A 14390-nucleotide genomic window follows, 5' to 3' on the forward strand; every position below is an offset into this window, starting at 1 on the left:
CATTCCTAACTTATCAACCCTGCTGGCAGTCACTGCTTTCTCTTTGGGACAGGTTTTGAAACCCATGCAGAGCTCTGTGCCAAGAAAGCCAGCCTGCAGTTCTGTAACTGCAGTACAGATCTATCTCAGGGGAGCCGCAGGTAAGATGCTTTCCTCACCAGTCTTATCCATTTATTTTGCAAGACAAATGGATTAACTAATTTTGAAATACTAAAGGTCTCCTTGGGTAGCAAAGTCCCCTTAACATCACTAGCTTCTATGAGCACTGATGTTGCTCAAGATCTCGCCAAGTTCACTCAGCACCTTCTAAATACATAGGTCCCTCTGAAAGTAATGCCTCTTATTTATTTCCATGGAAACTACAGTAGATACAAAGAGCACAATAACACTATTTGATAAATTCTCAGCTACAAAACACCATTTTTTCAATATTTTTCAATATAATCACAATCATTAGCTGTGCATTTTCACCAGCAATGAACAAGAGCCCGCATGCCATGTTTGTAAAAATCTGTACCAGTAGAGGTGACAGTTGCTATCATGGTTTTGTTGACATGGTTTTTTGAAACACACCACCCACCACCTCACTGTGCTCGTATCCACTGTTTGATCTCCAGAAATGTTCAGCAAGCACTGATGAGTGTTAGTGCAATTTTTTCCACATGGATGGAGAAATTCAATGACATACCTTTCCTTCACATATATTTCCATGTCAGACACTATTTTGCCAGACTGCCCTTCTGCTGCCATCTGTCATAAGGCAACAAGATGTAACAGAATGTTGTGGAAATGTTCAACCTCTACTGCCACACCACCAACATATGCCTGTAATGTTGTGGGCCAACATAATAAAATAGAAGGCATTACTTTTGGAGCAGCCCTCGTAGCCATTGTGAGTATGAATTATAACAAAACACAGCAAGGCCTTTGTCACTATGAAATTTCTCCTGTAAATATAACTTTTAAAGGTCTTGAAGAAACAAATGCAATCCATTACGATACATGAGAGAAGATCAGACATCTGTTGAGAAAGCAAGATGAATGTGGATTCAGCATCCTGTCTTGACATTCACATCTGCCGGAAAGATCAGTGGGGACCACAAATCTTTAGCTGATGGTTAAGTAAGTCATGAGCATTTTGTCAATAACTGTGTGAATGACCTTCAAATCCAACACCAGTGAAAACAGAAAAACACATTATTATTACAGGTTGTGCATATTATTAACATGATGATTACCAGAAAATATGAACAAACGTAGGAAATCTAAACTTTCAAACAGCAGCAATCATGAGAACAAGCTATAGCTAAAATTTGTTTTTATATACACTCAAATCTGTAAAAAAATTCTCTGAGTTAATCAACAGAGAAAATTAATTTATTAATTAGCATGATTATTATATAGCATGATAATTTATTAGTATGAAAACAATGATTCCAAAGTTGTAATTAAAAAACAAAGAAACAAAGAAAACAACAACAACAAAAAACAACTAATATTGAAAACTTTGAATTAAATAATATTATCATCATCATCATTACTGGGAAAGAAGAGTAATAACAGCTTCATGTAACATTTTGATTTAGTTAAAGCTCTAATTCAGAACTTAAAGAATAGACATTAATTTCTGTATTTTAAATCAATAACTTCTAACTAAATAAAACCGTTCTAATTAAAGAGGCCTAAGAAAAAGAGAATCAACTAAGTTTTATTTTTATTTTAGAAAAATATACTTGCAAGCTAATATGGTGATAATTCATTATGAAAATGTTTTCCTCTTTCTATTCTTACCTCACTAGTAGATTGTGCTGGATTGCATCTTTACGTATCCTTTCATTCCTGTAAAGGTGGATCCATTTTTGCTTACCAGTGGGTAGCGAGTCCTTTGCTCCTATTATCACAGAATCACAGAAAAAACAAATTTGGAAAGAGCTACGAGAGCATCCAGTCCAACCATCCACCTATCACCAATGGTTCTCACTAAACCATATCCCTCAACACAAAATCCAAATGTTCCTTGAACACCTCCAGGGTCGGTGACTCCATCACCTCCCTGGGCAGCCCATTCCAGTGCCTGACCACTCTTTCAGAAAAGTAGTATTTCCAGAAAAGCAGTATTTCCACTTTTATCACTTAAACTAATTTAGCCATGGCCTAGCTTTCTAGGTAATTGCCTCTGAGAAGGCTGGTTGTTCGACACTTCTCTCCCCATACAGACAGCTAACTGAGCTATATAGCTAAATACACAGTATAAACTTAACCAGAGCTAGAGGGGTTATCACTATACTAGTGACCAGATTGAGAGAGTATATCTTCATTTCTTTCCTTTTAAAAATTATATTTAGCATTCATTTATATTTTTTTGTTTGCTTGTTTACCGTGTTTTAAGTACAATGACACAGATTGCATCCAACATCCTTCTCCCCCCCAAAAAAAATGTCAGTCACATTCATACTGACTATTGTAAGCAGTTTTTGGTTCATGTCACTTGAACTGTGTTTATATACTGTCTGGAAGAACGGCATGAATCAAAACTGTAACAAGCAGCATGCTAAAAATTTAACAGTGCACATGATTGCATGCCACTGTTCTTTCTGTGAAGTAGGCTTAACACAGCTCTGATGTTCTGAGTCAAAATTCTTTCACAATACCAGTCTCATGATGAAAGCTACAGATCAGTTTCTATACAAACATAAAGGACTGGAGATCAAGACTGGTTGTCTACCTACTCCTATGTGACTTAACCTTCAATTTCAGTTCTGCAGTTATCCAGTTTTGCAGCTTCTGCATGGTTGGGTTTTCCTTGTGTAAAAATCCATGACTAGCAAAGCCTCCTTCCAAAGTAGACAGATTAAGCTGAAGCCTGCACTGAAACCTGGATTCTGAGAAGTACTCTGGTGCTTCAATAGGAAAATATATCTACTGACATTTCAGTAATTTCTAACACAATTAAATAATACTTCAATGAGCATCAAGAATGAATGCTTTTAGATAGTTACTTCCTGATACACTCTTTCACGGCCTTGAAATGTTTTTCTGTGGTCACCCAGATGTTCCTAAAGTCCATGAATAGGACTACATAGGGACCTACTTTTATTTTGTCCTCCGTAAAATTTCGATCTGGTAGAACTGAACTTGGGCAAACTTCACCTAGTAGATCGACATGACCATCCAGCAGAAAGAGACTCTTTTTCTCTACCTCTTGTTTCTTAGTTCACTATCATCAGCAATACACTGAGATCTTCGCATGCCAGTTTCTGCTTTGAGAATAAGTCATATATGATAGACTTCCACTTTGTGTATCCTGCTTATAAGCCAGAAGCCCCCAAAAGTTCTTCCAGCAATTGCCTTCCACTTCTGAGTGAAAACTTGACAGAGAGGAGTAACTATAACAAGGTTTTTGTGGGTACAGTTCTTTTCCTTTTACAAAGAGGAACAGGCCAGTTGTTAGTAGGTTCTGAAAGCTTGTGAATAATATAGCCATAGATCACAGAATGGCCTGGGTTGAGAAGGACCACAATGATCATCGAGTTTCAACCCCCCTGCTATGTGCAGGGTCGCCAATCACCAGACCACCAGTTCCCTCAATCTTTCCTCGTAGGACAGGTGCTCCAACCCTCTGATCATGTTAGCGGTCCTCCTCTGGACCCATTCCCAGAGCTCCACATCCTTCCTGTGCTGGCGGCCCCAGGCCTGGATGCAGTACTCCGGATGGGGCCTCACAAGAGCCGAGTAGAGGGGGACCATCACCTCCCTCTCCCTGCTGGCCGCCCCTTTTTTTGATGCAGCCCAGAACACAGTTGGCCTCCCGAGCTGCAAGCACACACTGCTGGCTCATGTCCAGCTTCCCATCTACCAGGACCCCCAAGTCCTTCTCCACAGGGCTGCTCTCAAGGAGATCTTCCCCTAGTTTGTATAAATACCTGGGATTGCCCCTACCCAAGTGCATCACCCTGCACTTGGCCTTATTGAACCTCTTTAGGTTTTCACGGGCCCACTCCTCCAGCTTGTCCAGGTCCCTCTGGATGGCTTCCCTTCCTTCCAGTGTATCGACTGCACTGCTCAGCTTGGTGTCATCTGCAAACTTGCTGAGGGGTGCACTCGACGCCATTCGTCTATGCCACTGATGAAGATGTTGCGGAGGACCGGTCCCAAGACCGACCCTTGGGGGACACCGCTTGTGACCGGCCTCCACCCTGAGATCTGGTGGCAATTACAGAGGCCTGGTGGGACAGATTACACGACTGGAATGTGGTCATGGATGGCTATGTCCTTCTCAGGAGAGACAGACCAACAAGGCGAGGTGGTGGAGTTGCTTGTTATGTGAGAGAGCAACTGGACTGCATTGAGTACTGCTCAGGAATGGATGAGGAGGGGGTTGAGAGACTGTGGGTGGGAATTAAGGGGCAGACTGGCATGGGTGGCACTGTTGTGGTGCCGTCTATTACAGACCACTGGATCAGAACTAGGAAGCCAACGAGGCCTTCTACAGGCAGCTGATATCAGCCTTGCAATTACAGGCCCTGGTTATTGTGGGGGATTTTAACTACCCTGATATTTGCTGGAAGGTCTGCTCAGTCAGCCATCCATAAGCCACCCAAGAGGTTCCTTCAGTGCATTGATGATAACTGCCTGATGCAAATGGTAGATGAGCCAACTAGGAGAGGAGAGCTGCTGGATCTTGTTCTCACTAACAAGGAGGGCCCAATTGAAGTGGTGAAGGTTAAGGGCAGCCTTGGTTGAAGTGACCAGGAGATGCCGGAGTTGAGGATCTCATGTAACAGGAATAGAAAACCAAGCAGAATCACAACCCTGGACTTCAGTAGGGCCAACTTGGTCCTTTTCTAGCAATTGCTAGTGGAAATCCCATGGGACAGAGTACTTGAAGGTAAAGGGGCCCGAGATAGTTGGTTAGCATTCAAGGACTGCTTCTTCCAAGCTCATGATCAGAGCATCCCAACAGGTAGTACGTCAAGAAAGGGAGCCAGGAGACCTGCGTGGTAAAACAGGGAACTGCTGGGCAAACTCAAGTGGAAGAGGAGAGTCTACAGATGACGGAAGGAGAGGCTGGCCACCTGGGAGGAATATAAGACTGTTGTCAGAGCATGAAGGGAGGCAACTAGGAAAGCTAAGGCCTCCTCAAAATTAAACTTTGCTAGAGGGGTCAAGAAACACAGAAAGGCCTTCTTCAAATACACTGCAGACAAAACTAACACTAGAGGCAATGTAGGCCCACTGATGAATGAGGTGGATGTCATGGTGACAGAAGACACAGAGTAGGCAGAGTTACTAAATGCCTTCTTTTTCTCTGTCTGTAGTGTTGGAGGCTGTCCTGAGGAGCCTAGATCTACATTGCTCAGAGATAAGCAATTATACCAGTGCCTGAAATGCAACCTTATCAGAATCCCGAAGTTGTGGGGGCACTGACCTGGACTCCCACTCCCCCGCCCCCACAACTGCTCTCTTGCTTATCCTCCTCACAGTGGTGGGGTGAATGATATGATGGAACAGCTCAGTTAAGGAGGGGGAGGTCACACACCAGGTACAACTCTGCACAAAGCAGTTTCAGTTTGAAGAGGATTCATTTAATTACACATTAAAAAAGAATTGGGATAGTGAGAACTAAAAGCAAATTAAAACTGCTTCCTCATTCTAAGTTGTGTCTAACTCAGGTGTTTGAAGTAAGGATGGCAGCAGCGCATCTCAAGGATGGTCCCCAAACTGGGACACGTGTTCACTTGTTGTCAAAGCTCCAATGTTATGTATTTTTTGATTATACTCAAGTTATGTCCATAACTCCGCCAACCCCATGCTGGGGGCTACTGCCAGCCTAGTTCCATATGGGCTGTGACCTCACAGAGTTATCCCCACCCGCCAGACTATGATCTCACGGCTCTGCCCAGGTGAGCCAGCGGCCAGCACTTTGTCTCTCCCAGTGCGGTCGTGACCAGCTTTGAGCGATGGTTGTCGACAGCTTTCTCCTTATCCCCAGCCTCCTGCTCCTGGTGGCTGGGCTGTTTCTGCTCACCCCTCTCTGGCGCCGACAGGTAGGGAAATTTGAGGATGGGAGCCACTTGAGGCTAGGTGACTCAGGGCTTTGGGGTGGGGGTGAGGGCTGTCCCGCAAGTCCTTTCACTGTGCCACGTTCATGTGCCTGTAGGGTTCTGACCGGCGCCGGCAACGGTGGACATGGTGGCTGCAAGTGGTGGCATCGAAGTCAGGTGAGTCCCCTGAGGGTCAGCCTGGCACATTCCCAGGCAGGACCAGCCCCCTGGGAGAAGTCAAGCTTCATACCTGCCTCTGTCACATGGCAGCCAGGCCTGGCAGGCCTGGAAGATCCCCTGCCCTACTGTGGCTCAGGCCCGTTCCCTGTTTTACAGGTGCTGAGAGGCAGGCAGGCAGGCACAGGAGCCCCCTGTGCAGGCCACGTTGCTCCCAGCAGCAAGCGTCACAATGGCAGGGCAGTCCCATCCTGCCCCATCCTGTGCAGCCAGGAAAGACTCGGCCTTTGTTGCTGCGCAGTCTATGCCCCTCTCTTCACATGGACTCTACTACTGGTACCACGAGCTCTGCAGGGAAACCCGGCAGGCTTCCCAGACAGGACCAGCGCCTGCAGATTCTGGTGGCACGCGGGACCCCCAGGACGCTCAGTCAGCGTCCTAGGCTAGGCGGTGGAGTTAAAGACCTGCCACCTGAGATCTCCAACTTCACAAAGCCACCAGTGAAAGGGTTGGTCTTCCAGGAGGGCCTCGTTCAAACAGAGGAGAGAAAACGCTGGTGGGACTACCAGGCCAAGAGGCTCTTTTGGCATATGCTCTCCCCAGCACTTCCCAAAGGGCACAAGAAACCAGCAAGACCATCCCGAGGACCAGTTTTGACCCTGGAGAGAAAAAGCAGATGGCAAAACTGAAACCCACCAGCCCTTCAATTCTGGCTTCAGTGAGAAGAGGAGCACAGAGAAATCGGACATGCTCGCTATGGAAAGGCTGTACCAGCAGCTCCTGGTGTCCCTAAAATGATCCAAGACTAAGAATGGTTGCTACAAGTCAGGCAGCGGAACTGAAGAGCAACCAACAGATACCTCTTTCTGCACGCTGTCACCAGTGAAAGGGACGAATGCTCATGAGAACATCCTTCAAACAGCGGCGGGGAAATGCTGGTGGAAGAGCAAGGCCAAGAGGCCTTCTGAGTATTGTATTGCCTCCCCAGCATTTCCCAGAGACTAGATGGAAGCCTGAGCAGCTGCAGAACCAACACCAGGACCAGCTTCAGGCCTGGAGAAAAGGAGACCGCAGAACTGAAACCTGCCAGTGCCTAAACTCTGTCTTCATTGTCATGGTTTTATTGTTGACATACCGATAGAGAACTGAATCATCATTTGCATCATACCATTTCAGATTGAGATCTTTCAGATTTTTAAACAGAAAATTTAATAAAAGTCTTGCTAGCCTTCAGAGAATTATCCTTCTTTCTTGATTTTTAGCAATAAGAGCAAGCTCTCTCTGCAATGAACAGTTTCAGAACATGTAAGACTGCACTGGGGAAGGGATCTGAAGCAAAAAAGGCTGATGAAATGCTCTTCTGGGGGCTTCTTGAAGCCAGCAAAAGTGCTTTGCCTGTGTCATGGGGCTGGCAGCTTGTGGACGGGCTGCCGAGCTCCCATGGATGGAGGCAGCGCTGCCCACTGTGGACCAGGCTACCTGGCCATAAGTAGCCTCAGGCAGGGCAGCAACTAGCTGCCACCCACAGAGCACGCAGGGTGAGCAAACGGTGTTGGTGTGTGTGCCTTGCTGGCTGCAGCCTGTCCGGAAGGGTGTTGAGCCTCTGCCAATACACAAATGTTTGGCTATGAGACTGGTGCTACAGGCAGGGCTTTGGTTTTTTTGACAGTGGCTGGTTTTGTAAGTCACCAGAACTGAGAGTAATGCATGGGAAAGGTTTATGTCACAGTGGCAAAAGGGTTCTGGGATGGGAATTTGCAGGGCTCATTCCGAGACCTTTCAGCTAGATTTGAAGGGGGATGAGGTTGTAGCTGGACTTGCACTGGTGGGGCAGCACTCTAGTACTGATGAAGGCCAGTAAGCTTCCCACTCCACTAGGGTGAAATGGGTATGCTCAGCTCGCTCCCTGAAATGCCTGTACACCAGTGCATGCAGCATGGGGATTAAGTAGGAGGAGTAGGAAATCCGTGATTGGGCAGGAGATTAATCATAGAATCATAGAATGGCCTGGGTTGAAAAGGACCACAATAATCATCGAGTTTCAACCCCCCTTCTATGTGCAGGATTGCCAACCACAAGACCAGGCTGCCCAGAGCCACATCCAGCCTGGCCTTGAATGCCTCCAGGGATGGGGCATCCACAACCTCCTTGGGCAATCTGTTCCAGTGTGTCACTACCGTCTGGGTAAAAACTTCCTCCTAATATCTAATCTAAACCTCCCCTGTCTCAGTTTAAAACCATTCCCCCTTGTCTTATCACAATCCACCCTCATAAACAGCCGTTCCCCCTCCTGTTTATATGCTCCCTTCAAGTACTGGAAGGCCGCAATGAGGTCTCCCCGGAGCCTTCTCTTCTCCACGCTAAACAAGCCCAGTTCCCTCAACCTTTCCTCGTAGGACAGGTGCTCCAACCCTCTGATCATGTTAGCGGTCCTCCTCTGGACCCATTCCCAGAGCTCCACATCCTTCCTGTGCTGGCGGCCCCAGGCCTGGATGCAGTACTCCGGATGGGGCCTCACAAGAGCCGAGTAGAGGGGGACCATCACCTCCCTCTCCCTGCTGGCCGCCCCTTTTTTTGATGCAGCCCAGAACACAGTTGGCCTCCCGAGCTGCGAGCGCACACTGCTGGCTCATGTCCAGCTTCCCATCTACCAGGACCCCCAAGTCCTTCTCCACAGGGCTGCTCTCAAGGAGATCTTCCCCCAGTTTGTATAAATACCTGGGATTGCCCCTACCCAAGTGCATCACCCTGCACTTGGCCTTATTGAACTTCTTTAGGTTTTCACGGGCCCACTCCTCCAGCTTGTCCAGGTCCCTCTGGATGGCTTCCCTTCCTTCCAGTGTATCGACTGCACTGCTCAGCTTGGTGTCATCTGCAAACTTGCTGAGGGGTGCACTCGACGCCATTCGTCTATGCCACTGATGAAGATGTTGCGGAGGACCGGTCCCAAGACCGACCCTTGGGGGACACCGCTTGTGACCGGCCTCCACCCTGAGATCTGGTGGCAATTACAGAGGCCTGGTGGGACAGATTACACGACTGGAATGTGGTCATGGATGGCTATGTCCTTCTCAGGAGAGACAGGCCAACAAGGCGAGGTGGTGGAGTTGCTTGTTATGTGAGAGAGCAACTGGACTGCATTGAGTACTGCTCAGGAATGGATGAGGAGGGGGTTGAGAGACTGTGGGTGGGAATTAAGGGGCAGACTGGCATGGGTGGCACTGTTGTGGTGCCGTCTATTACAGACCACTGGATCAGAACTAGGAAGCCAACGAGGCCTTCTACAGGCAGCTGATATCAGCCTTGCAATTACAGGCCCTGGTTATTGTGGGGGATTTTAACTACCCTGATATTTGCTGGAAGGTCTGCTCAGTCAGCCATCCATAAGCCACCCAAGAGGTTCCTTCAGTGCATTGATGATAACTGCCTGATGCAAATGGTAGATGAGCCAACTAGGAGAGGAGAGCTGCTGGATCTTGTTCTCACTAACAAGGAGGGCCCAATTGAAGTGGTGAAGGTTAAGGGCAGCCTTGGTTGAAGTGACCAGGAGATGCCGGAGTTGAGGATCTCATGTAACAGGAATAGAAAACCAAGCAGAATCACAACCCTGGACTTCAGTAGGGCCAACTTGGTCCTTTTGTAGCAATTGCTAGTGGAAATCCCATGGGACAGAGTACTTGAAGGTAAAGGGGCCCGAGATAGTTGGTTAGCATTCAAGGACTGCTTCTTCCAAGCTCATGATCAGAGCATCCCAACAGGTAGTACGTCAAGAAAGGGAGCCAGGAGACCTGCGTGGTAAAACAGGGAACTGCTGGGCAAACTCAAGTGGAAGAGGAGAGTCTACAGATGACGGAAGGAGAGGCTGGCCACCTGGGAGGAATATAAGACTGTTGTCAGAGCATGAAGGGAGGCAACTAGGAAAGCTAAGGCCTCCTCAAAATTAAACTTTGCTAGAGGGGTCAAGAAACACAGAAAGGCCTTCTTCAAATACACTGCAGACAAAACTAACACTAGAGGCAATGTAGGCCCACTGATGAATGAGGTGGATGTCATGGTGACAGAAGACACAGAGTAGGCAGAGTTACTAAATGCCTTCTTTTTCTCTGTCTGTAGTGTTGGAGGCTGTCCTGAGGAGCCTAGATCTACATTGCTCAGAGATAAGCAATTATACCAGTGCCTGAAATGCAACCTTATCAGAATCCCGAAGTTGTGGGGGCACTGACCTGGACTCCCACTCCCCCGCCCCCACAACTGCTCTCTTGCTTATCCTCCTCACAGTGGTGGGGTGAATGATATGATGGAACAGCTCAGTTAAGGAGGGGGAGGTCACACACCAGGTACAACTCTGCACAAAGCAGTTTCAGTTTGAAGAGGATTCATTTAATTACACATTAAAAAAGAATTGGGATAGTGAGAACTAAAAGCAAATTAAAACTGCTTCCTCATTCTAAGTTGTGTCTAACTCAGGTGTTTGAAGTAAGGATGGCAGCAGCGCATCTCAAGGATGGTCCCCAAACTGGGACACGTGTTCACTTGTTGTCAAAGCTCCAATGTTATGTATTTTTTGATTATACTCAAGTTATGTCCATAACTCCGCCAACCCCATGCTGGGGGCTACTGCCAGCCTAGTTCCATATGGGCTGTGACCTCACAGAGTTATCCCCACCCGCCAGACTATGATCTCACGGCTCTGCCCAGGTGAGCCAGCGGCCAGCACTTTGTCTCTCCCAGTGCGGTCGTGACCAGCTTTGAGCGATGGTTGTCGACAGCTTTCTCCTTATCCCCAGCCTCCTGCTCCTGGTGGCTGGGCTGTTTCTGCTCACCCCTCTCTGGCGCCGACAGGTAGGGAAATTTGAGGATGGGAGCCACTTGAGGCTAGGTGACTCAGGGCTTTGGGGTGGGGGTGAGGGCTGTCCCGCAAGTCCTTTCACTGTGCCACGTTCATGTGCCTGTAGGGTTCTGACCGGCGCCGGCAACGGTGGACATGGTGGCTGCAAGTGGTGGCATCGAAGTCAGGTGAGTCCCCTGAGGGTCAGCCTGGCACATTCCCAGGCAGGACCAGCCCCCTGGGAGAAGTCAAGCTTCATACCTGCCTCTGTCACATGGCAGCCAGGCCTGGCAGGCCTGGAAGATCCCCTGCCCTACTGTGGCTCAGGCCCGTTCCCTGTTTTACAGGTGCTGAGAGGCAGGCAGGCAGGCACAGGAGCCCCCTGTGCAGGCCACGTTGCTCCCAGCAGCAAGCGTCACAATGGCAGGGCAGTCCCATCCTGCCCCATCCTGTGCAGCCAGGAAAGACTCGGCCTTTGTTGCTGCGCAGTCTATGCCCCTCTCTTCACATGGACTCTACTACTGGTACCACGAGCTCTGCAGGGAAACCCGGCAGGCTTCCCAGACAGGACCAGCGCCTGCAGATTCTGGTGGCACGCGGGACCCCCAGGACGCTCAGTCAGCGTCCTAGGCTAGGCGGTGGAGTTAAAGACCTGCCACCTGAGATCTCCAACTTCACAAAGCCACCAGTGAAAGGGTTGGTCTTCCAGGAGGGCCTCGTTCAAACAGAGGAGAGAAAACGCTGGTGGGACTACCAGGCCAAGAGGCTCTTTTGGCATATGCTCTCCCCAGCACTTCCCAAAGGGCACAAGAAACCAGCAAGACCATCCCGAGGACCAGTTTTGACCCTGGAGAGAAAAAGCAGATGGCAAAACTGAAACCCACCAGCCCTTCAATTCTGGCTTCAGTGAGAAGAGGAGCACAGAGAAATCGGACATGCTCGCTATGGAAAGGCTGTACCAGCAGCTCCTGGTGTCCCTAAAATGATCCAAGACTAAGAATGGTTGCTACAAGTCAGGCAGCGGAACTGAAGAGCAACCAACAGATACCTCTTTCTGCACGCTGTCACCAGTGAAAGGGACGAATGCTCATGAGAACATCCTTCAAACAGCGGCGGGGAAATGCTGGTGGAAGAGCAAGGCCAAGAGGCCTTCTGAGTATTGTATTGCCTCCCCAGCATTTCCCAGAGACTAGATGGAAGCCTGAGCAGCTGCAGAACCAACACCAGGACCAGCTTCAGGCCTGGAGAAAAGGAGACCGCAGAACTGAAACCTGCCAGTGCCTAAACTCTGTCTTCATTGTCATGGTTTTATTGTTGACATACCGATAGAGAACTGAATCATCATTTGCATCATACCATTTCAGATTGAGATCTTTCAGATTTTTAAACAGAAAATTTAATAAAAGTCTTGCTAGCCTTCAGAGAATTATCCTTCTTTCTTGATTTTTAGCAATAAGAGCAAGCTCTCTCTGCAATGAACAGTTTCAGAACATGTAAGACTGCACTGGGGAAGGGATCTGAAGCAAAAAAGGCTGATGAAATGCTCTTCTGGGGGCTTCTTGAAGCCAGCAAAAGTGCTTTGCCTGTGTCATGGGGCTGGCAGCTTGTGGACGGGCTGCCGAGCTCCCATGGATGGAGGCAGCGCTGCCCACTGTGGACCAGGCTACCTGGCCATAAGTAGCCTCAGGCAGGGCAGCAACTAGCTGCCACCCACAGAGCACGCAGGGTGAGCAAACGGTGTTGGTGTGTGTGCCTTGCTGGCTGCAGCCTGTCCGGAAGGGTGTTGAGCCTCTGCCAATACACAAATGTTTGGCTATGAGACTGGTGCTACAGGCAGGGCTTTGGTTTTTTTGACAGTGGCTGGTTTTGTAAGTCACCAGAACTGAGAGTAATGCATGGGAAAGGTTTATGTCACAGTGGCAAAAGGGTTCTGGGATGGGAATTTGCAGGGCTCATTCCGAGACCTTTCAGCTAGATTTGAAGGGGGATGAGGTTGTAGCTGGACTTGCACTGGTGGGGCAGCACTCTAGTACTGATGAAGGCCAGTAAGCTTCCCACTCCACTAGGGTGAAATGGGTATGCTCAGCTCGCTCCCTGAAATGCCTGTACACCAGTGCATGCAGCATGGGGATTAAGTAGGAGGAGTAGGAAATCCGTGATTGGGCAGGAGATTAATCATAGAATCATAGAATGGCCTGGGTTGAAAAGGACCACAATAATCATCGAGTTTCAACCCCCCTTCTATGTGCAGGATTGCCAACCACAAGACCAGGCTGCCCAGAGCCACATCCAGCCTGGCCTTGAATGCCTCCAGGGATGGGGCATCCACAACCTCCTTGGGCAATCTGTTCCAGTGTGTCACTACCGTCTGGGTAAAAACTTCCTCCTAATATCTAATCTAAACCTCCCCTGTCTCAGTTTAAAACCATTCCCCCTTGTCTTATCACAATCCACCCTCATAAACAGCCGTTCCCCCTCCTGTTTATATGCTCCCTTCAAGTACTGGAAGGCCGCAATGAGGTCTCCCCGGAGCCTTCTCTTCTCCACGCTAAACAAGCCCAGTTCCCTCAACCTTTCCTCGTAGGACAGGTGCTCCAACCCTCTGATCATGTTAGCGGTCCTCCTCTGGACCCATTCCCAGAGCTCCACATCCTTCCTGTGCTGGCGGCCCCAGGCCTGGATGCAGTACTCCGGATGGGGCCTCACAAGAGCCGAGTAGAGGGGGACCATCACCTCCCTCTCCCTGCTGGCCGCCCCTTTTTTTGATGCAGCCCAGAACACAGTTGGCCTCCCGAGCTGCGAGCGCACACTGCTGGCTCATGTCCAGCTTCCCATCTACCAGGACCCCCAAGTCCTTCTCCACAGGGCTGCTCTCAAGGAGATCTTCCCCCAGTTTGTATAAATACCTGGGATTGCCCCTACCCAAGTGCATCACCCTGCACTTGGCCTTATTGAACTTCTTTAGGTTTTCACGGGCCCACTCCTCCAGCTTGTCCAGGTCCCTCTGGATGGCTTCCCTTCCTTCCAGTGTATCGACTGCACTGCTCAGCTTGGTGTCATCTGCAAACTTGCTGAGGGGTGCACTCGACGCCATTCGTCTATGCCACTGATGAAGATGTTGCGGAGGACCGGTCCCAAGACCGACCCTTGGGGGACACCGCTTGTGACCGGCCTCCACCCTGAGATCTGGTGGCAATTACAGAGGCCTGGTGGGACAGATTACACGACTGGAATGTGGTCATGGATGGCTATGTCCTTCTCAGGAGAGACAGGCCAACAAGGCGAGGTGGTGGAGTTGCTTGTTATGTGAGAGAGCAACTGGACTGCATTGAGTACTGCTC

The 14390-nt window shown here is 48.9% G+C and overlaps 2 protein-coding genes across 2 annotated transcripts; both read left to right on the forward strand.

Annotated features, from left to right (window-relative positions):
- Positions 1 to 5960: 5960 nt before the first annotated feature.
- LOC146545028 (uncharacterized) lies at positions 5961 to 7301 on the forward strand. Its single transcript, XM_085218512.1, has 4 exons — positions 5961 to 6047; positions 6161 to 6221; positions 6381 to 6851; positions 7237 to 7301. The coding sequence occupies exons 1-4, from the start codon at positions 5961 to 5963 to the stop codon at positions 7299 to 7301; spliced, it is 684 nt and encodes a 227-aa protein (XP_085074638.1).
- A 3675-nt stretch (positions 7302 to 10976) lies between these two features.
- Positions 10977 to 12317, forward strand: LOC146545029 (uncharacterized). Its single transcript, XM_085218513.1, has 4 exons — positions 10977 to 11063; positions 11177 to 11237; positions 11397 to 11867; positions 12253 to 12317. The coding sequence occupies exons 1-4, from the start codon at positions 10977 to 10979 to the stop codon at positions 12315 to 12317; spliced, it is 684 nt and encodes a 227-aa protein (XP_085074639.1).
- Positions 12318 to 14390: the final 2073 nt, after the last annotated feature.

This window comes from Meleagris gallopavo, chromosome 2 (genome assembly GCF_905368555.1).
Source record: "Meleagris gallopavo chromosome 2, MGAL_WU_HG_1.1, whole genome shotgun sequence".
Taxonomy (NCBI): domain Eukaryota; kingdom Metazoa; phylum Chordata; class Aves; order Galliformes; family Phasianidae; genus Meleagris; species Meleagris gallopavo.